The sequence below is a fragment of the Colossoma macropomum genome, unplaced genomic scaffold, assembly GCF_904425465.1.
Source record: "Colossoma macropomum unplaced genomic scaffold, Colossoma_macropomum, whole genome shotgun sequence".
In the NCBI taxonomy this organism is placed as follows: domain Eukaryota; kingdom Metazoa; phylum Chordata; class Actinopteri; order Characiformes; family Serrasalmidae; genus Colossoma; species Colossoma macropomum.
The window spans coordinates 3,683,824-3,708,040 of NW_023494807.1; the positions used below are offsets into that span (position 1 = coordinate 3,683,824).

General features: G+C 37.8%; 1 protein-coding gene across 1 annotated transcript in view; it reads left to right on the plus strand.

Moving 5' to 3' along the window:
- gad3 (glutamate decarboxylase 3) overlaps nt 1-23,870 on the plus strand; it is a 33,595-nt gene extending 9,725 nt beyond the window's left edge. Inside the window, exons 3-15 of the mRNA XM_036556379.1 lie at nt 6,247-6,489; nt 7,756-7,846; nt 9,101-9,213; nt 10,804-10,919; nt 11,125-11,204; nt 11,296-11,350; nt 13,750-13,866; nt 13,981-14,045; nt 15,844-15,922; nt 16,028-16,177; nt 19,292-19,399; nt 20,776-20,865; nt 22,280-23,870. Coding sequence (XP_036412272.1) covers nt 6,247-6,489; nt 7,756-7,846; nt 9,101-9,213; nt 10,804-10,919; nt 11,125-11,204; nt 11,296-11,350; nt 13,750-13,866; nt 13,981-14,045; nt 15,844-15,922; nt 16,028-16,177; nt 19,292-19,399; nt 20,776-20,865; nt 22,280-22,453 — 1,481 coding nt within the window. The 3' untranslated portion in view covers nt 22,454-23,870. The remainder of the gene's footprint in view (nt 1-6,246; nt 6,490-7,755; nt 7,847-9,100; nt 9,214-10,803; nt 10,920-11,124; nt 11,205-11,295; nt 11,351-13,749; nt 13,867-13,980; nt 14,046-15,843; nt 15,923-16,027; nt 16,178-19,291; nt 19,400-20,775; nt 20,866-22,279) is intronic.
- The last annotated feature ends 347 nt before the right edge of the window (nt 23,871-24,217 follow it).

Sequence of the window (24,217 nt, forward strand, 5' to 3'; positions counted from 1 at the left end):
ACAGATAATTAACTTACCTGCACATGTTTGCACAGGTTGGGTGCAGAGTTCTTGTAAGCGGTAATCTCCACATTTCTGGGTAAACAAAGTTGACACTGCATAATGACGCTGTCACCTTTCTTGCTCTTGACGTTGAATTTGTCCCTTAAATGTGGCCAAGGATTTTCTTCAACTTCAGCCTCAGCTGGATGTGATTCAGATTCATTTAGGTCTGTATTTAGTTCTTGTGTCTCCATTTTTTAAACTCCAGTTCACATCTGCAGCATTTCATTTTACCCGCCTGACATGGAATGAGCATCCAGCTTGCTGTCTTGCCGTAGATCATGTCATTTCCTGGTGCATAGTTCATGGAGACTTTTTTTAACTCAAAAAAAAAAACTGTATATCTTTTTTTAACTCTGGAATGGAGGCATTTCGAATTGTAATGAAGTACAATACCTCACAATAAAAATACTTAAGTAAAAGTAAAACTACAGTTTTTAAAAAATACTCAAAAAAGTATACATCCACAAAAAATAAACTTCGTTACAGTAATGAGAGTAATTTTAATTTGTTACTTCCATCCCTGTTGGAGTGTTGTGTAAGCTATATATTGCCTCATAAATGCATTTATGATGTATTGTGAATACAGTATTCATGGGAAGTGTTACTTTCCTGATTGCCACTTTATTAGCTAAAGTTGCGCTGATTCCAAGGATGTAAAACTCAAAAGGGGAAACGTCCTAAGAATATGAAGAAGAACCACAGAGGGAGGAACCAAGACTCAAAAGGAGAAACTTCCTAAGAACATTAAGAAGAACCAATGAGGGAGGAACCAAGATTCAAAAGGAGAAACTTCCCAAGAACATAAGGAAGTAACACGACTCAAAAGGAAAACTTAAGAGAACCAGAAAAAAACACTGAGAGAACTCAGAAGGTAAACTCTTTAAGAGCATGAAAAAGAATCACTGAAAGAAAACTGGACTTGAGAAGAAAAACTCTCTAAGAACATCAGTATGAAATACTCAGTGGAACCAAGACTCGAAAAGAAAAGTCTCTATAAACATGAGCAAGAATCAAGATTCAACAGCAAAAACTCATTAAGACCATGAAGAAGTACCACTGAGATACACACACAGAGACCCAACAGTGTTCTAGTTAATCAGATCATGGAGTTACGGGTATATATAAAAGATACAAAGATACAAGATATATATATAAATATCTGGAGTTGTTTCCTTGGTGTTCTCAGAACAACGGACTGACCACCCCATAGCCCAGATTTCAGCATCACTGAATGTGTTTGGAATTTCTAGGATTGGGAAGTGCAACCAACTTTTAAGACTGAACTTGTCCTGGAGGTGTGGAAAAATATCCCTGCAGATTTTTTTTTTTTAACTGAAAGCAATTAAACAATTTCTGTCTTTTCCTGATGCTGGAAAATGAATAACTAGCAATTAATGGCTGTTTTGATTAGACATTAACTAAATGAAAGGTGGTCCTTGACCTTTGCACCATACTCTATTTTGACTGACTGACTATGTTTGAGGCACGAGGAAAATCTTCACTGAAATATCACTTTCAAAAAAAGTGCAAGGACATAAACTACTGCAAAGCACTATTAAAGCTTAGCTAAGATGGAATGTCACGTCAGAGATAAGCAGATCTGGGTGCTTTTACTGTTTTGCTCTGACCCCATCATTTGTTCACGGTGTGCCAATGCAACAGAATCCAGACACTCGCGGTGTAAAAGGGCGAAAGGTAGTTTAATGGAGTTAAGCAAAAGCGGAGTCAAAAAACAAGCATGGGTCAAAACCAAACAGCATATACAAAACACAACCATGATCATATATGAACGAAACCAAGGGGCAAGACAAAAGGGCAGGTCGAAAAACAGTCCAGAAGGTCAAAAACACAGCAAAATAACGGGCAACAGTATCCAAAAAAAGGGGTAAGGCTAAAGGCAGAGTCGAGAAAGCAAAACAAAAGGTCAAATACACAGCAGACAAAAGATCAGAAATAACGCTCAGTAAGTTCGTAAAGAAGCAATACCTCACACTGAACTTCACTAAAGCCCGGCCTTATAAACTATGCTGTCCTGATCATATGATCTAAAACACAGCTGCACATAGTTAATACTCAGGAGAACGAGAGCGCTGATAGGAGCGTGAGATATGCTCAGAAGTCATGTGATCCCCCTGAGGATTGTGGGTATTGGAGTCCGTAGCATTCTCCAAGTCAGAGGGAAGTGGCCCAGTCATGTGATCCTCCTGAGAGTTCTGGGTAATGAAGTCCATATCATGCTGTGATACTGGCAAATGCGTGACACACGGTTTTGGCTGTGTTCCAGCTGGCGTCTCATGCATGCAAATTGGATGTGTTCGCTTTTTATTGGTTGGGGTATTATGTATGCTATATAACGGCTCATAAATGCTTGTGTATCCATAGGACGTGTCACCAAATTTTCCTTCAATTACATGGTTTCACTGTTTTTTCAATAACAACTGAAAAAAGCTCTATTTGTGCTACTGTGGTTTTATGGGCAAATTCATGAGTATGTTGTGTAGAAATATTTATTGAATGACATTGTATTAGCTGAGATTGTGCTGAAAATTACTTCAGCTTACAGTGGTGAACTTTCTCAGGAGTGGCCTTCCAATGTTTAACCAAGAGCTCATCGACAACTCATCCAGGAGGTCACAAAAGAACCCAGATGAACGCTTAAAGAGCTGCAGGCCTCATTTGCCTCATTTAAGGTCAGGGATGGGGGGAGTAGCTAAGTAGCGCACTACTTTTTGTAGTTAACTACAGTTTTTTGTAGCTAATAGCTGCAGCTGCTACAGATTTATGAAATGTAGTGAACAGCTGTAGCCCCGTAAAAATTTTTGTGTAGCTATAGAGATAATTTTTGCTACAATTTTGCTACAGGATTCAGGCAATCCACTCAAAATCTGAACCACAGAACGCGGTCGTTAACTGGGCTGGTGGTAATCCTGACTGGGCCACGGACAGTTTGAGCAAACGGTCACACGCTGGTCCCACGCTGGTCCCACGCGCTGATCACCCCTTATTAGTAGGCTTAGCTCAGGGGTCAGCAACCAAAATGTTAAGAAGAGCCATTTTATCCTTTCAACAAAAATGAAACCACCTTGGGAGGCACAACATTTTACATTCGTTCTACCATCATGGCTGTAAATATGTCTCAGTATGTGCTGACAGTATAGGCTAAAAATATAATATAAATGAAAACACAGAATTACTTTGCTCTGCTTTAACCTTTAGATCAGCTGTAGCTGCTTTTCTCGCATCTCAATCAGGAAACTTTTCCACGAAAGTAGATTTTCTTGTAAAATGTCTGTCAACGTTTTTTTTACGAGGCTGAAGTCGCTTCTCATTCACCAGCGTCTTGTTTGAATTGTCCCACCCCACCTTAAATGAATGTACTGCTGTCAAAGTTTATGCTTTGAGCTTTGAAAGACGGCGGTGTGACGGGCGTCCATCTTATGTGTCTCAGAATGCGACGTCTTCCTCTCGGCCTTCTTTAATAAGGACATGTGAAGGATGTTTTCCTGAGTCTGACATCATTTTAAAGCAATTAAAAACACAAGCACTGCTCACTGCTGCTCAACTCACTCTGACTGGACTCAACGTGATGCTCATTGTCATGGTAACGTCTACAATAAGTGGTACTCTAAATTTGGATCAGATTGCTTGTAATATGTATGTTAGTGGAGATTTTCCATCAGATTGTTGAGTTGAGTTCATATAAACACCTCAGTCTTAATCTGTAATTGGAATGTATTCAATTGGATTGGCAAAAATATTTGCATGTAAATACAGTCAGTGTTATACATTTAACCAGTTGCTATGTCTGTAGGCTGGTCTAAAGCAAATATGACTTAACACTAGAAAAGTACATTTATTAAAGAGAATGAAGAGTGATTGCACAGCTTCCAGGATGGTTGTTAGGGTGTTGCTAGGTGGTTACAATGGTATTTTACATGGTTGCTAGTTTGTTGCATAGTAGTTGCTATTGTATTCCGGGTGGATCGTACTGTGTTGCTAAGTTGTTGCCATGGTAATCAAGCTGGTTGTTAGGGTGTTGCTAGGGTGTTGCTAAATGGTTGCTAGGTTCTTTCAGGTCATTGCAATGGTATCCCAGCTGACTGCAAGGGTGTTGCCAGGTGTTAGCTATGATGTTCCAAGTAGTTGCTAGGGTGTTGCTAGGTGGTTGCTAGTATGATGCTAGGTGGTTGCTATAGTATCCAAGCTGGTTGCTAGGGTGTTGCCAAGTGTGTACTATAATGTTCGAAGTAGTTGCTAGTAGTGGTGGAAATCTTTAGGCACCTCACGATTCGATTACAATTCAGAGATGCGATTCTAAAACGATTATCGATGTATCTTTTTTTCTATACAGGATTTCAATTTTCTCAGTGTGTGAGGACTTGATACTTTTAAAGCTAAGTATTTGTAATGATCCATAATGAATTTACTTCCAATATCTTTTATTAATAAAACAAACGGAAGTGATGAGGTAAGTGAACTGGAAGGCTCTCATTCACTGCTCTTGATTGGAGCACATGAGACACTGGCTGCCACTCATCTGTTATAAAATGCGCCGTTACGGTGAGAAAAGATCCAGTGGCAATGGATGTCCACACAGAACAGGTTACAGCCATCCTACCCATTTTCTTTTATGTATTTTTTTGATTTTGTAACTTCTGTTTTGGTCTCGTTGTAGAGAGTGGGGGAGGGGGGAGTCGCTGTGTCAGTAAAATATCTTCGGGACTAGACGCTGTATCTCAGCTCCAAAGTGTGCAACATAGCGTGAAAGCCCTGGTTCTGAGAACTGGCATGCAGACTTCGGGTCACATAGCAACGCAGTCTTGCCGAGCTAGTAGCTAACGAAAAGGCAAAGAGAGAGATTTAAGACGAACATTTGGAGACGAATGAACTTATTCACATTTATAAGCAGCGCAGTTGGTTTCCTGGAACGTTAAACCTCCCACGAGAGACTGTCAAACAGTAAAAAGTTGCGAAGATGAGGTCAGCTTCTCTTTCAAATTTTCCCGTTCCACCTTAAATGGTGCTGCATTTACATTCTGGCGCCAGAATTTAAGGTGGAACAGGAAAATTCGAACAAGAAGCTGGCGAATGAGAAGTGACTTCAGCCTCGTAAAACAGTCGAGCGTTTAGAGACATTTTACAAGAAACTCTTCTACTTTTGAGGAAAAGTTTTCTGGTGGAGATGGGAGGAAAGCGGCTGTAACTAAAGCTTAAAGCAGAGCAAAGTAGCTGAGCCTGCATTTTCGTTTATATTTTTTAGCCTATACTAGGACACTGAGACATACTGGACATTAAATATTATGGCTCCCAAGGTTGTTTGATTTTTGTTGAAAGGGCAAAATGGCTCTTCTTAACATTTGGGTTGTCGACTCCTGACCTAATCTAGCTTTTAATGCAGAGGGTGCCGGTCGGATTTCTCACTCATCCAGTTGTGTTATGTGCACGTCACAAAGTGTCCGGGCGCTGCACTTCCACACTTGCAAGTTCCGCCTTTTGCATTTTGTCAACATTAAGTTAAAAATTTAAATTTAGAAAATCAATTTTTGACATTTGTGAATCGATTCAGAATCATCCACATCTGCATCGCGATGCATCTAAGAATCAATTTTTACCCACCCCTAGTTGCTAGGGTGTTGATAGGTGGTTGCTTGCATGTTGCTAGGTGGATGCTATGGTGTAGTTAGGTGCTTGTTATGTGGTTGCCATAGCATCCCATATGATTAATAAGGTGCTGCTAGTGTACTTGAATCATTGTGATATATGTGGGATGCCCACTATTCATTCTTATGGGGAAAAAAATGACATTTAACGATCATTATAATATGATAATGAAAGAAGTGGTGCTTTATTACTATTGACTGTGCGAGGAGCCATAATGATTTGGCAGCCATAATGATCTAGTCGAACGCAGCATTAGAACACAATTACTTCAGAAATGCCGTTCTGTAATAGCTACTGACCTAAATTCAATCCTAACTGAAGTTGTCATGGTGACTAAACAGATTACATTTCTGTAATATGGCTCCTGATCTTCTTCCTTTATTATGAAAACCACAGGGGGGGAGTACATGGCACAAACATTGGCTTTAAGTCTTCATCAGTCTGCAAACAGACACAGCAAACACTTGGAATATTCTAAATGGAAATAGATTCATTATAAACACTGAGAATCAAATGTAATCTGTGCTTTTCTTTGTCTAGATCTTCTTCCTGCAGAGAACGGGGAGGAGGTGACCAAGCATTTCCTGCAGGAGCTGCTCAACATTCTGCTGGCGTACATCAGCAAGTCCTCGAACCGCAGCTCCAAAGTGCTGGACTTCCACCATCCCCACCAGCTGAAGGAAGGTCTAGAGGGCTTCAGCCTGGAGCTCCCGGACCAGCCCGACAACCTGGAGCAGCTGCTAGTAGACTGTCGGGACACCCTGAAATATGGAGTCAAGACTGGTTAGCATTAACATGCAGCATAATAATAATAATAATAATAATAATAGTTAAAAGGGGAATATCACTGACCACAATCTCTGCAGATGTAAACAAACTCTTCATTCTAGAGAGACTAATCAACTGTGATTACATTACAGTGGTGATGACAGGAACCAGAGGTTGTGATGTTCACAGCACAAACATATCCATTTTATTTACAATCCCAAATGACCAGAGAAACTGCACATGTCTTCTGAGTTCTATATTGTAATGTTAATAATGGTAAAATTATAGTAAATAAAAATAAGTAAAGAAAAAATAAATTTCCTTTAGGGACTATTTTGCCTTGTAACACCCTGTTTGTATCTCTCCACCCCACATTTTGTTTTTAAAGTATGTTTTAGGCCGAAACCTTTCCTCTTAAAACAATGTGTCTGACACTGAGCAATATATATCTAACCACTTCTTGTACTAACATTCTGTGAGATGGCTTTGGACGTCTGGTTCCTATCACCACCACTGTGAACAAGTTTCTCTAGAATGAAGCATTTCACATTAAACCACTCCAAATTACTTTGCTTACGTCTTAATAATTTACTTATGCAGAAATTTCCCTTTAATTACACGACTGCTTCAAAGGCTCATATCACAGAAATCCAGTTTTGCTTGTTTATTTTATTTTAAAAAGGTGGATGTATTGTGTAAACAAACACACCATTCACTTACTAGTCCATACAGTCCAAATATGGAAAATATAGAAAAGATGCAAAATCGTCTTGTTTTGAATTAATCATGGTTGTGATGTCACGTGATGCTCATTCAGTCTATTGCAGTTTAGGCCCACCTATTGACATTGAAGTGATGCAGAGTGATGTTACTGCAGACAGTTTGCAGCAGAGTTATTGCAGTGAAAGATGTGGACAAAAAAGCGGTCAAACGTTGTGCTGTTCTTAGCTGTCAGGATGCATCACTTCAGCCTTCTACACATCTGAAAGGAGCAGCACAGCTTGTTCAATGTTTCAGCCCACCTTGCTTTCTGAGTGAGGCACAATACAAACCAGCCAATCAGAATAGAAGTGATTTACATATGTCAGTCTTCAAGGCACAGTAACAAAAATGCCTGCTTAATTCTTGGGGATAAAGAAAGGTTGGAAATGTAAAAATGAATTACAGAGAAAAAAAATAAAACAAAGTACAAGGAAAATGTACCACTTGTACTCTTTAAAGTTTCCTTTGTTAGACTGAAACTTAGAGGCCTGTCTTGACCTTATTGTTCTTAACCACCAGGTCACCCACGCTTCTTTAACCAGCTGTCAACTGGACTGGACGTCATTGGACTAGCAGGGGAATGGGTCACATCAACTGCGAACACAAACATGTCAGTACATGTTTCAACACAAGGCTTGTTTTACACCATTTGAGCAGGTGGTCTATGTCTTGTCTTTCTGTCTGGTGCTTGAAATAGTTTAGATCAAATCAAAACTGACGTAAAATGAGCTAAAGGTAGTTAAAGGTAGCAATCATCAATGAATATTAGGCAAATGCTAACTACATTCAGCATATATCTGTAGACTACACACTTAAAAATGATGGTTCTTCAAGGGCTCTTTAGTATAGAAAATGGTTCGTTAACACTTTCTATGAATGTCGCATTTGTAAGCATCTATAAACACATTTATAACATGTTATAATGTATTCATAAGGCATTATAAATGTGGTTATAAATATTTATAAAAAAGAATTACACTGAATTACACTTTATAGCCATGTTTATTATACATTATGAATTGTTAATATAATGCATTATAAATAGTTTTAATAATATGTTATACTGTAAGTGCCAAAGAAGTCAGTCCCAGCTTGGAGACTGCAAAGTAAAGACAAATACCAAGCTAACGGTGGTGTACATTACCTTTCCCACATTGGGTAAAACACTGATGGCAGCACTAGTTTAAACTCTGACATTTGAAGCCTGTAATGAGCTTTATTGTGAATGTTTTAGTGTTTCAGTAAATCCTTCAGTAAATACTTCAACTTGAAGCCTCAGTCTTAACACTGGAGGAGGCTTTAGTACAGTACGCTTCACTTTACTTAGAGCGGACAAATACGACTTATGAGCTCTTACAATTTGTTATGATCAGTACTTATAATGTATTATGTTAACAATTCATAATGCATAATAAACATGGCTATAATGTATAATAATAATATATTTATAGCTATGTTTATAATGTCTTATGAATGCATTATAACACGTTATGAATGTGTTTATAGATGCTTACAAAGGTGACATTCATAGAAAGTGCTACCAATGGTTCTATATAGAACCACGACCACTCAAAAGAAACTTTGCATGGTTAAAGGGTTTTTTGCATTGTAAAAGGGTTCTACAGATTGACTGAGAATGTGCTGTAGATGGTTCTAAACAGAACCCTTTTGAAAGGGGTTTTATATAGAACCAAAAAGGGTTCTTCTATTGTAACAAGCATGACATCGTAATAATAGGGGAAAAAAACACTTTTTGGTGCTATATAGACCATTTTCTTTACTAAAGATCCATTGAAGAACCATAATCTTTTAAATGTGTACATAAACATGCTTTTTTTTAACAAATAAATGTATGTGCTGGCAGGTTCACCTATGAGATTGCACCAGTATTCATCCTCATGGAAGACGTCATCCTCAAGAAAATGCACTCCATTATTGGCTGGTCTGAAAAGGAGGGAGATGGCATCTTCTGCCCAGGTAATATACTCAAAGATTCAAGCGATGGTTATGATAAAAATCAAATTCACACATTTTTCTCCTCACTGTGAAAGTCTTTAGTTTTGTGCCTGGGCTGTGAGGCTAATGTAGTAATATACTATAACCACCAGACAAACCTAACTGCATGCCTAAACCTTTGCTTATTGGGTTTCTGATACTGAATGACATACTGATCTATAAAAATGATCAAAACAAGACAAACCTGACTTTAAGATGACTGCTACCACTGTTTTAGCTATGTGCTGTGCTTTTGTTCATCTTTTGTTTTTATAGATTAGTGGTGAACCATGAATATTAGAGCTACACCTTTAATTTGGGCCATAATTGGAACAATTGGTTCAAAATTCGAACAAGAAATTCAGAGGGATGTAGATTTTATAACCGATTTCACAGCTTCACAAATGTCATATCTTCCGATACTGGTGGTGGTCCAGATCCCTTAGCCCTCCACAGACAGCCTTCCTCTTTGAATTTTTTGTGCCATGTCCAAATCTGCTTTCCAGTTGGTGCATTTTTATTGAATTTTCTCGAAAATGCACGCTGCACACTCTCGTTTGACTGTGTTCGAGCATATTCTAGCACACAAAATGCCTTTTCATTTCTAGTGAACGCCATTCTTCAACCTGAAAACTTAGTTAGTTTTTATACATTTAATTAAAATTTGAGATCATTTGAGGGAAACCCTGTACCAATTTCAGCTATCATCCCTATGGGATTTTAGTAATATGTTAGCACTAAGCTAACAGCAATTCACATTAACATTTTTTGGCTGTTCTAAATTCAACACAGACATTTGAAGCTTGTTAAAGACAGTCCATGTTTTATTTGAAGCTTACAACAGACATTTTAATATTTTACAGAGCAGCTGCTGTTTTCTATATCTAGCATCTGACAAGCTCATTGGTCAGGCTACAATTGGTGTTCACATTCAGGGTATCCAAGACTTGTAGTATTACAATATATTTAAATAAAAAAAGTTAATGTTGCAGAACACCTTTTTCGATAACTTAAGTGAGTATAAAAATCACTCTACCGAACTGGTTAAAAGATGTAGTTCAAAATCCAATTCAGACTTTTTACTGACTTGAACTTCAGACTAAAATTCTTTTGTTTGATCGAGCCTATACCTTAGTTATGTTTACTTTATTAAAACAAATCATTAAACATTCCATTTTGTCACTGCTGAAACTTTTCCGAATGTTTCGGTTATGACTGTTGATAGACAGAATTTTGGTTCATTTTGAACTCAGAAATGTTAGTGAGTACATGACTAGCAAAGACAGCTTTGCACAGTTATACACACATAAAACAGAATAGTTTACATTAAAACACAAAACATTCACTTAAATGCAGAACATGTGTTTCAGTAGTGACAATTATTAATGTTCCAAACTGATTTTCAGACTTTGGGACAGGTTTACTTCAAAACAATGGGATTTTTCCTTCTCCCGTAAAGTTTCCATTTTGGAGATACAAGGTTTTTTTTCCAACAGCAGCGATATACTTTGCTACACTGTGGGAAAGTTTCTATTTCACCCCTTTTCTATTTTACCCATTTTATTTCGTCAGGAGGCACAATGTCTAATCTTTACAGTGTGTTGCTGGCCAGATATCATTTCTTCCCAAGGGTGAAAACTGCAGGGATGCATGCCGTGCCGCCTCTCGCCCTCTTCACCTCTGCACATGTGAGCTCACTCCCTCGCTATCGCTGCCATGCAATTATCTTTACCCTGCTGATGTCCAAATGAGGCATATTGTGTATCTGTGCCTTTTATTCCAATATTATACAACATTAATGTGCTCCCTCTGATGTGAAAGGTGGGGGTCTCTAAGTGGCATTATTAATATTTCCCAGATGAATAACATTTTTGATGTCTGCCCTATTTCCAGAGTCATTATTCTATCAAGAAGTCTGCGGCCGTCCTCGGGATTGGCTCTGAAAATGTTATTTTGGTGAAGTGTGATGAGAGGTAAAAATTAGGACAGTGTTTGTAACATACTGAGCTTTGAGGTTGTCTGCATTGTGTTAATCCTAATGGGTTGCTTTTTTTATTTTGTAAGGGGCAAAATGATTCCAAGAGAACTAGAATCCAGTATCAGAACAGCAGAGTCCAAGGTGGGTCAAATATCCATTAGGCACTAGAATATCAAGTAGAATGATATGTTGATGTGTCAATTGTTATTTTCGAAGTGATTACTTCATAAAAAGCATGCTATTAGATAGGCAAACTAGTTATTTAACTCTGTTAATATAATATTTGTTTGATTCTACACATGATTATCTGTAGTTGTTGACATTTGCATCAGTTTAAGTGGCAAACATGTTATTTCATATCAGCACATCTAGTGTTATCCTAACTACCCTGCTGAAAAAAACAGCACAGGCCGGCATGGAATTCATAAGCTGGTGTGGTGCTGGTTTAGCTAGTCACCCAGCATGATCATGCTAGTTGACCAGCACACCAGCATCCAAAATACAACATATTGCTGCTGTCAGAAGAAAATCTCCATTTTTGTTGTTTTTCAATTTTTGACATAATTTGAAAATGCTTGTTGCTCTTTATATTGTGTTTAAATTTCATGAAGAACGGACCAAAAGAAACGGCCCATTTTGGAGATACGAGGTTTTCTTCCGGCAGCAGCAATATGCTGGTTTTGCTTGTGACCAGCGATGCTAGTCTATGCTGTTTTTATAGCAAATTAATAAGCAAGATAGCTAGTAGGAAATAGCTCAAGAGGGAAAATGAAACTTTTCTTGATTCTGTATAAAAGTAGACATTTTGTGAGTGGGTGTGCCCAGAATAGTGTGGTATATTGTTATATGCGAGGTGACTAATGAGCCAAATAAGATGCTTTAGAGTGCCATAAAATGATCAAAATAATAATTACATTATTAATTGTGATTATGATGATTGAAAAAGAACAAGAACAGGAACCATTTCTGTTTGGGTTTGTTCTTGTTTTTGAATGTGCAGTGGAAAAAACGTCAGGTTGACTTTACTTTGCCCCAGACGCTAACATGGCTTACTTTGTAGTTAAACTGAAGCATTAGCATCATGCTAAATGGCACTTCAGATCAGTGGTTCTCCATACTGCGCTAACGCAACCACTTCAACTCAGGAAGTGCTTACTGATGAGCTGATGAGTTGAATGAGGCCTGTTGGAGCAGGCAAAACATCAGAATGTACAGGGAGGACAAGAATGATCCTCTGATCTGAAGTGCCAGTTAATGTTATGCTAATGGACTCATCCTTTTATTCTATTGTTAGCCATTTGTATTTTGAGCGAAGTATTGCTTTGATCTCTAACTATAAGGTAGTTATTGAGTTTTAATATCTTTTTTGTTCTTTTTTTTCTTTCTTTTTCTGTATTCCTTTCTTTTGACTCCCCCAGTCTCTAATGATTAATATTTTACATATATACATTATGCCTGATCAGTGTGTATATATATATATACATATATACACTGACCAGGCATAACATTATGACCACCTCCTTGTTTCTACGCTCATTGTCCATTTTATCAGCTCCACTTACTATATAGGTGCACTTTGTAGTTCTACAGTTACAGACTGTAGTCCATCTGTTCCTCTGCATACTTTGTTAGCCCCCTTTTACCCTGTTCTTCAGTGGTCAGGACCCCCATGGACCCTCACAGAGCAGGTACTATTTGGGTGGTGGATCATTCTCAGCACTGTAGTAACACTGACGTTGCGGTAGTGTGTTAGTGTGTGTTGCGCTGGTCTGAGTGGATCAGACACAGCAGTGCTGCTGGAGTTTTTAAACACCTCAGTGTCACTGCTGGACTGATAATCGTCCACCAACCAAAAATATCCAGCCAACAGCGTCCTGTGGGCAGCTTCCTGTGACCACTGGTGAAGGACTAGAGGATGACCGGCACAAACTGTGCAGCAGCAGCTATCATCTCTGACTTTACATCTACAAGGTGGACTGACAAGGTAGGAGTGTCTAATAGAGTGGACAGTGAGTGGACACAGTGTTTAAAAACTCCAGCAGCACTGCTGTGTCTGATCCACTCATACCAGCACACCACACACTAACACACCACCACCACATCAGTGTTACTGCAGTGCTGAGAATGATCCACCACCCAAATAGTACCTGCTCTGTGAGGGTCCATGGGGGTCCTGACCACTGAAGAACAGGGTAAAAGGGGGCTAACAAAGTATGCAGAGAAACAGATGGACTACAGTCTGTAACTGTAGAACTATAAAGTGCTCCTATACAGTAAGTGGAGCTGATTAATGGACAATGAGTGTAGAAACAAGGAGGTGGTCATAATGTTATGCCTGATTGGTGTAAATTGTCTCCAGGTTTTTTTATTGTTTCAACTTTTTCAAGGTACACAATTGGACCTTAAAACAATTATTGTACCTTACAGGGTACATTTACATTGTTTGTACCTTGATGGATGAAAAATGTACCTGCACAGAACCTTTTCTGACAGTGTGTAGTAACCACAATAGAGAACATAACCTTGTTTTGTGTCCACAGGGTCTGGTTCCATTCTATGTAAACACCACTGCAGGGACTACTGTGTACGGAGCCTTTGACCCTCTGAATGACATAGCAGACATCTGTGAGAGATTTGGCCTGTGGATGCATGTGGATGTATTTACTCATTCTATATTACTCTCCATCCATACACACTGTGCCAGACTGTATGCATAACAAATGTGAAGACTATGAAGTGTAGATTTCAGGCTGGCTTTCATCTTCTTACAGGCAGCTTGGGGAGGCGGCCTGCTCTTGTCTAAGAGGCACCGGCTGAAACTGCAGGGCATTGATAGGTAAGTGAACTCAGTGGCACCACTAACTAGAGATAGGCTTTTTAAAACATTTTTGCTACTCAAACCTCCACATTTTTAAAGAAGCAGTATTCGAATAGCCAGAAAGACAATGCTTTATGCTGTTTATGCTTTATGCTGTTTATGCTGGCCAGGTTATTCCTTTAAGAGAGAACCTGTGCTAACATTGGCAGTAATCAATAAAGCTTAATAATGAGAAAGAAACTGTTATTAATCAACATAACAAAATGAAAATATTATAGAAAATGACATTGAGGCCTTTATCAGTTAACATCTTAGTGATTCCACTTTTTTTCAGTAAGCAAAACACTAATAACAGTAAAATAGAAACACTTGAAATTTCAAATGCGTTTATTAATGAAATAGCTTTTGTGATTATAGTAAATCTAATCACAATTGCTTATTTGTGAATGTAATTAATATGTAAATTCACATTACTGTAATACTACAATATGTAAATTCATATTAACTTTATTATTGCTGTTATTGGTAGTAGAAGTAGTAATAGTAGCAATAGAAATAGTAATAGAAGTAGTAGTAATAGTACTAGTAGTATTAGTCGCAGTAATAGAAATAGTCATAGAAGTAGTAGTCATGGTAGTAGTTACGGTAGTAATAGTAGTAGTAATAATAACAGTAGTAGTAGTAACAGTAGTAATAGTAGTAGTACTAGTGAAAATAATAGTAGTAATATTTATAGTAATATTCATATTAGTGATAATAAGAGTAATTGTAATAGCAGTAAGAATAGTACTAATAATACTGGTGGTAGCAAAAGTACTAATATTAGCGATAATGTTAAGAGTAAGAGTAATAGTAACAGTAGTAGGAATAGTAATAATGATAGTAGTGATATTAATAGTTATATTCGTAATGGTAATAATGTTAAGAGTAATAGTAATAGTAGTAGTTGTAATAATAATAGTAGCAGTAATAGTAGTTGTACTAATACTAGTAGTAATAGTAATAGTAGTAGCAAAAGTTATAATAGTGGTAATAGTACTAGTAATAATAGTAGTAAAAGTCATAATAACATTAGAAGTAGTATTAACAGTGGTAATAATAGTAGTAATAGTAGTAGTAATAGTAAACGTTGTAGAAATAATAGTAATAGCACTAATAAAAGTAGTAGTAATCGTAGTAGTATGAAACAAAGCAGTAACATTTAACATTTAACTAATAAGTACAAATAATTAGTGCACATTAAAAAAAACAAATCAGATGTGGATGTAAATCTGTCAACTCCAGGAAAGATGTTACCCAATTCTTGCTAACAGTCGTTATATCTGGCATGTAGCCAGCCAGGCAGTGAGTAGTATTTTAGAAGTAATATGCTAGAGGAGACCTTTTGCCCTTTGACTGGTGGAGTTTTTGTCTTAGATGTCCTAATTTCCATTTTCATTTCAAAAGAACAAAAACTTTTTCCCAAAAAACCAAAGGTACTGCTCATTCTACACACCTCATAATGATAACTTTGATATGACTTTGGTGATAACATAAATCCGTAAATCACTATTATCCAATGTCAGACAGGAATGCCAGGAATGCCATCATTCAGACGAGATTTCATAATTAGGCCATAGTCATTAAATTTGGTGCTATCAATTGATCAGTAGGAAAAAAAAGAGGAAAGCGTGGGACGTCTTACCCTGGGAGTCTTTTTCCCTAAGGCTACTCTAAACGTGGTCATGGTAATTGGTATCTACAAGATTTTATTCATTTTTATGCAAAGTTAGTGCTTTTGGAGTGAGGAATTCCATTAATTTCCATTCCACTACAGGGCCTCATCCATCACCTGGAATCCCCACAAGATGATGGGCGTCCCTTTGCAGTGTTCAGCTATTCTAGTGCGAAAGAAGGTCAGTGAAATCACAATAACTCAAAGTGCGTGCAAAGAAAACAACATATATGGATCCAGCTGTGGGTAAAGCTGCAGATAAAGCTGTTGTTTGTGTTGCTGTCAGGGTCTGCTTCAGGAGTGCAACCAACTGTGTGCCGAGTATCTTTTCCAGCCTGATAAACACTATGATGTGTCCTATGACACTGGAGACAAGAGCATCCAGTGTGGGAGGCATGTGGACATCTTCAAGCTGTGGCTCATGTGGAAAGCTAAGGTAGTTTGCTGTTGTTTATTCTAGTAATCCTCTCCTTTCATTGTTAAGTTTTGGTTGGAAACAAAATGGGTTAAATTCTTGAAGCACTCTGTGGAAGATGGTCCAATCAGGACTTTTTTTAACATATTGGAAAAAATAAAATGTGCACCACCATTAGCTTAGCACTAACATACTATTTGAACTCTCATAGGGGTGTTAGTAGAAATTAGCATTAAAGTCCTTACTCTCATAGTCAGGGTTGTCTGGTTGTCAAAAATGTGGAATATCTAGTCACATTAATAATTCTTGTTATTATCTTATACAGTAATGACTTATACAATGTACAGTATATACAATGTTGAAGTAAATGTTATAAGCTACACACCAACAGCTATTTTTAGGTGATTTCTACAATATTTCAAGTATTTTCAGAGCAAGAAGATTAAATGATACACACTGTAATTATCTATATATAACTTTTTTGTCAAGATATCAACCCTAAGATGATTTTGATATATGTTGAATATTTGGATCATAACTTTATTATAACTTCATTGGTGATGCTATAGAGCTTTTTTTTCATTTTAGAATCATGTACAGTTCTGTTCATCATTCTGGATGCATCTAAAATGTCTTTCTTTGTTTACAGCTTCCTACATATTTTTTTAAAGCCGTGAAATTTCTGAAAGAATCATTTTGTACATGCATCTGCAAACAACTTGATATCATTGAAAAAACACTGATTGCAAACTTTTGAGCTTTTGAAAAAAGGCTTGAAAATCAAAAGAGAATGTATTGCAGCCTATTTCATTTTGCGAGGGTTGATGATATCAAGATATTGATGTCAATAGTTGACATAGTTCTTGTCCCACTTTAAAGTCTGGTATAAGTTTTTAAATTCTGTATATAGTCTCAAATTGTTGAAGCACAATGGCAAGTCTAGGCGTACTTCAGAGGCCAAACATCAGAGCCTTCAAGGCCCGCAGAGAAAGCCTAACGATTTCTGGGGGGAAAAATGTTATTGTGGTACTTCTCTGACTTCATTGCTATGTTTTGAAATGAACCAATCAGATATCTTCCCTGTAGTATCTAGGTAGGTATCCATTGGTTAGGACTTCAGGAGCAGAACAGAAGGCCTTATATGGATTAACTGCCAACATACCATTCATGTTTTGATTTCCAATGGGTGACAAACAGTGACAGCTCTATGTCATAGCTCTTTACTATGACTGTAAACTGCAACATATAAGGAAGAGCACATGTTAATGTTTTGTTACAGGCCTCATATAAAACACATGGAATGTCTTTTACAAGGTTCAGATGCCCATGTTTAACCTAGAAAGGACAAGAAACAGTCATGTGCACCACCATCAGCTTAGAGAAGAGTCAGCACATATGGACTTATATGTGGACATATGGATATGTGTTTTGATTCATTCTTCACTGAATGTTTTTTTTATTTTTTTTTAATATCAACATATTTTGCCATTCTGTCAAACAACCAGTTTGGTTCGATTTTGAGTCTTTAAGAGGAGGAAGAAAGAAAAACATAATGAGACTGGAAGGCGCAGCCGACAGTACACTGATGTTTTCAATGCTAATTTACACTTCTCACGCAGAGTTTATTGTCCTCGAGCAGTTTTCTGTGAAAGAGTATAGTTTGATTACTCAGCGCTGATAGCTATGTTTTACATAGGACCCCAGTAGGGTTATATTAATGTGATTTACATATAGAAGCACAGAACTGCTTTGCATTTAAAGTGGCAGAATTACAGTGCATGCGATAATACAGCGACTGCCTAAAACAGACCAAACATGCAATAACTCAAATGCACTTCATTAGAAACATCTGCTCACCACGTTACCAGTTCCACCTACAATTGCATGCAAAGTGTTAGTCAGATTATGTGTCCTGTACAGTTATTTATAAATGATTGACTTAAAAATGAGGACAAAAATAGTAACTGTGTCATGTAAAAAAGTTTGGACACCCTTCCAATTGTTACAAACTATTTACTTAGGCCTTAATTGACTCTTTTGGACTGTTTAGGCAGGTCAGGAATTGTAATTAGGAATTACCAGCTGATGGCAATTCCAGAGCGCAAACATTTCTCTGACTCTTCAAGACTTGTGCTAATATTCCACAATCATGGGCTCCTCTAGGCAGCTGGCTGAGGATCTGAAAATAAAGATCAATGACGCATAGAAAGCAAGAGGAAGCTGTCATAAATATCATTAAAACATATTGTTAAAGGGATTGTGGAAGTCAAGGCAAGATCTGGAAGATCACAAAACCTCTCACATTGAACTGCACATATGCCAGCTAGAAAGGCAAAGCAAAACCCCCATATAACAGCAAAAGACTGCAGAAAGGCTTAGCTGACACAGGAGTGGTGGTGCACCATTCTGCTGTTGTGTGTCGCCTGCACATGATCTACATGGAAGGGTCATTCACTGAAAACCCCACCTGTGAACTCATCACAAACGTCAACATCTGAAGTATACAAAACAACATCTAGACAAGCCAGAGGCATTTTGGAAACAAGTGCTGTGGAGTAATGAAGTAAGAAATGGAACTCTTTGGCCACATTTACAAAGGGTAGGTTTGCAGAAAAAAGGAGCAGCATGTGATGAAAAGAACACCTTGCCCACTGTACAGTATGGCAGTGCAAATGTGACACATTCAGTCAAGAAACTAAAGCTAAAGAAACTGGCATTTATCCAAAACTCACCTCAAAATCTACAATGAACTACCTCAAGAAATGCAAGCTAAAGCTTTTGGAATGGCCCTCACAGTCCCCTGATATGTACATTATTGAAAATCTGTGAATAATAAGCATGATAAGCATGCAAGACAGCACAAGACTATTGCAGCACTGCAAGTGTTCTGAAAGGAATACTGGGGGAAAATTCCTAAAGCAAGACTAGAAGACGTGACATCTGCAAAAGAGGTGCTATTAAGTACTAACTTAGCAGGGTCTCCAAACTTTAGCACATACCACAATGAAGTATTTACTGAATAACAAGCCTTGGTAAGTGTTTCTCTCCAAGGTCCAATGAGGGATAGCTAACAATTGCTATAGAGAGGTGTCCTTATAGTTGTTTCTGACTCACTTTTAAACGAATGCTTTCCAGGGCTCAGAAGGTTTCGAATCACAGGTCAACCACTGCCTGGAAAACGCAGAGTACCTTTACTACAAGCTAAAGAGCAGAAAGGACTTCCAGTTGGTCTTTCAAAGCAAAGTAAGCAACCAGATCTTGCACAGGTACCACACAAACTCATATTGTTGCTGTTCTATCAAAACCTCCAAACTCCTTAAAAAAATACCAGTGTAAACATTTCATGATGATTGGACCAATACAAGTTCTGAACACTTTTGTTGTTGTTGTATTTTTTTACTTTTCCAATAATGTGATCTTGTTAGAGATACAATAATGAGCAAAAGCCGTAGACCATCCTTCATTTATTTAATTTCCAGTCAAAACAGCCATTAAGTACAAGTTATTTATTCTGCAGTTTCAGGAAAAAAGCAGAAACATATACTTAACAGAAATTTACACAGAAGCCTCAACAATATACAATATTCATGGTTTCAGCATTTAGTGTGTCCACCTTTTACCTTTTAACAGCTTCTATTCTTGCTTTTAGTTTTTCAAAGAAATCTGCAGGGATATTTTTCCACACCTTCAAAGTTCAGTCTTAGAAGTTGGTTTCATTTTCTGCTTCTCGCAATCCAAGTTAATACATTCAGTGATGTTGAGGACTGGACTCTGAAGTGGACAGTCCATTGTACTGAGAACACCAGCAGCTTCTTTATTTAAGTCGCTTTTATCTATTTTCCTTTCTCAGTAACAGCTTCTTAACAGCTATGTGTTCTTTTAGACCCATATTCTTGGCTTCACTTTGAAAGTTTTTCTAGTGTTTCTAGAATTTTGGGTTCTCTAGTCACTTTTGTTAGGAGAATTCTTTTGAATTACGGTTTTTGAAAGTCTTGTTTTTTCACTAATTGTCCTTTAACTTCCTCCTTCTTGCACAAGTTGATTATATCTAATCTCCTCAGAAATATACATACATACATACATCATCTAAACCGCTCATCCTTCTGGGTCGCGGTGGGGTGCTGGAGCCTATCCCAGCTGTCATTGGGCGGAAGGCAGGATACACCCTGGACAGGTCGCAAGTCCATCGCAGGGCAGACAGACATACACAGTCACACACACACACACATCACACCTAGGGGCAATTCAGCATGTCCAATCAGCCTGACTGCATGTTTTTGGACTGTGGGAGGAAACCGGAGTACCCGGAGGAAACCCACACAGACACGGGGAGAACATGCAAACTCCACACAGAAATGACCCTGGTCACCCGGCCGGGAATCGAACCCAGGCTCCTCAGAAATATCTTCTTAAAAATCAATAACTTGCACTCAAAGGCCATTTTGACTGGGAACAATATAAAGGGTACGGTACTGTATGAGATTTCATTACAAGAGTGATTATTTATTATATTCATTATAGATATAATTTACTATAGTGGGGTCAATGTCTTCAGACCATTTGTTTACTCTACTTGTGCTGCCATTTCCATACTAACTTCATATCTAATGTCACTTCAGCCAGAACACACTAACGTCTGCTTCTGGTACCTTCCAACCCGTGTGAGGAACATGCCTCCAGGTCCAGAGAGAGACAGAGAGCTTCACATGGTGAGGGCCACTTGACCTACTATCAGAAATGTCCAAAACAAAAACAACCACAACCTGTTTGCTGGCTAACAGCTGCAAAATAATGAAATATAAGCCTTACCCAGTGTCCAAACATCTAGCACCCTGCAGAATTTGGTTTCAACCATGATCTTGTGTTTGATAAAGCTTTTATTTTTAGTGCTAATGCTAATGTCTGCATTTTAGTCATGAAATTACACAGATATAAACAAGATATAAACAATGATATTAAGACACAGTGACTTGCACAACTAAATTAGTATTGTTAGACATTGGTGACTCAAAAATACTGAAAAAATTGGAAAAAATTGAGAGCATTCTGTCTTAAAAGTTGAATTTGATTTGATTTGATTTTTCCTTCAGCTTCATCAGTATAACAACATTCATGATTTTATATTGTTGTTCATGAATGTTCTCTCAGTACAATACCCAGCATGCATTGCACAAATACGTCATACATGCATTGGGAATCCCTGTGGCATCAACAACTCCTGACTGACCTATAGGCTAATAAATACGACCAAGCTAGCACTGGTGTAACTCTTACCTCAGACACAGTTGTAAGAAAAAAGCACTTTTACCTTTATTCAGCACAAAATATACAAATAGACAAGTTTTTCAGCCAAAGAAAAGAAGCCCAACTGAGACAAGGTATCTAGAAAACCATGTAGCTACCTTGCTAATATTAGCTTTTAGCTTGTTGTCCTCCTCATTTTATGAGTCGTTTCTGCAATTTGAGTAATCATGCTCTCCATAATGATGGTCAAAAACTGAATGACTAAAATAATATATTTAGCTTCCTGGCAGTGATGTTAGCTATCTGATCTCCTCCTGCATTCAACAGCTAAAATTCAAAACAGCCCACACCCAAAAATCCACCACAAAGTAGGTGTAGGTTTTCAAACGTTTCTCCCACATTCAAGATACAGCATCAGAAGGAGGTTTTCCTTGTCTTTAACCTGGAAAACCTCACTTCAGAGACCATTGTGGCACCCCTGATGGACGTAAGTAAGAATTTTTACGACAGATGCTGGAATGGTTAAACTTTTCATTTTGTCCCTTTTAACCAATTATGAACTAATACTGCAATGTACATTAACTAAATATGACATTGGCCTACATACTATATGCATTACTGTATACAATATAGTCAATGTATCAGCCAATATATCCAATACATGCTAGCTTATATACTACACTACATATATTTTTTTATATGTTGGTTTATTTTTTGAATATATCACACTACATTTGCTGCTCATACTCTTTGCATAGCTAATCAGGGGTTCCTTAAAGCCAGTATGTTAGATTGAGGCTGGAACTAATCTCCTCTGGAGCATAACTGGGCACCAACAGCTGTTCTTTGATTACTAAAACACATCACCCTCTCTCTAAGGTGGCTCCAAAAATCAAGGCGAAAATGATGGAGGAAGGAGTGACTATGATTGGCTACCAGCCTCTCGGAGACAAAGTGAATTTCTTCCGCTGTGTGTTCTCCAACCCAGCCACGCAGAAAGAAGACGTGGACTTCCTCCTGGATGAAATCGCCCGTCTGGGCCGTGAGCTTTAGAGCTGAATGAATATGGGACTTACTTACTAAACTGCACTTTCTATAGACTTAAATGGGCCACCAGTCTCAGTATATATGGGTTGTTTGAAGACATTTCTGTCGTAGCTCGACGTAGACACTTTCCCTAAGCCTGGAAGCTACACTGTGTTGATTTGTTCTGTGGCAGAATTCCTTCTTAGTCTTTATTGAAAAGGACAGAATTAAAGTGATGTTTCGGCCAAAATTTAAATATACACAGTTTTTCCCCTTTTCTCTCAACGTAGTCAGTCAGCCAGGACATGTTTGGTGTCTGAAATTTGCTTTTTTAGTTTTGCACTGGAGCTACAAGGCTGATGTAGCTATCAAATAATAGAAGCTTATTCACAGAAATCATGCTAAGCGACTGCCTAAATCTTTATACATTCACCTCAAACTGCACTGATTTGTTGAGTAGTCTTTATTAGACTTGCTTACTGTTGTCTATAACATGCACAAAAGTACATCATATAAAAAACAGCACTAGCAGCAAAGTTAAAGCTGAAATGCCACTTAAAAAAAGGCCATATAGTGGAACGGTTCTCATAATTATGACTTAATATCTCATAATTATGAATGAATAACTTATATATATGACTTGATATCTAATAATGATGAGAATATGTCTCTTAATTACGATTTAGTATGTGACAATAATGGCTCAGTGTCACAATGAAAAGGATTCTCATAAATATAATTTAAGATCTCATAATAATGACTTACAATCTCATAATAATGAGAAAAATTATGGGATGCTAAGTCATTATTATGTGATACTTAATCACAAGATAATTAAGTCATAATTATGGGAAAATAAGTTGTAATTATAAGATTGTATAAGTTATTATTATGAGATACTGAGTCATTATCAGGATACTAAGGAGACCCCTTGTTTTTAAGTTTTGAACTTTTGGAACTGAGTTAAGAACATTACTTCATTAACAGGCTACTAGTGCTGCTCTGTAGGCGACCCTTCCAGTCTGCAGTGACAGCAGAGGAGGGTAAAGTTCTGCAACCTCACTGGGAAAAATATGCCTTCAAAGGGGGGCAGTTATTTATTATTAGTTATTATCGCCCACCTGTAATTCTACAGCTGGAGACGGATATTCGCCAGCTTCAAATTTTCCCGTTCCACCTTAAATGGTGCAGCACTTACATTCAGGCATCAGAACTGCTGCATTTAAGGTGGAATGGCAAATTTAGCTAGCTAGCTACCGAGACATCAGCAAACTACTTGCAATGTTCTATGGTTTTTATGAAGAAAAGGAGCATAATACATTGAAGCCACATCAAACTAAGATAAAATAATGGTTATCGTAATTTTTCAACAGAGAAAATTCTCAGGTTTGTGGGTTTCGTTGGTCTCTTGCTCAGCCATCTTGCCAGTTTTCCTTTTTTTTCTCATAACACTATGTTTGGAGTGTGCCTCTAAAAAACCTCTGTTTGGAGGGCTGTGTAACCCCAACACTCCACCCTACCCCTCTATCTCAACAAAAATCAGGAGGACACCCTACCCCTAGGTGTGCACATGCAAAACGGAGGGGTAAGGGCTAAGTGGTAGGGGCAAGGGATGAAATGGGATTGGGCCTAAATCATAATTATGAGAAAGTAAATTGTAATTTTGACTCCTCGACTCCACTTAATTTTAACAAAGACAGCAGCTACCTTTATGGTGCGCAGGCGCCAGAATGTGTCCGTTGGAACATTTAAGGTGGAGCAGAAAATCTGAGTAAGAAGCTTTCAGCTTTG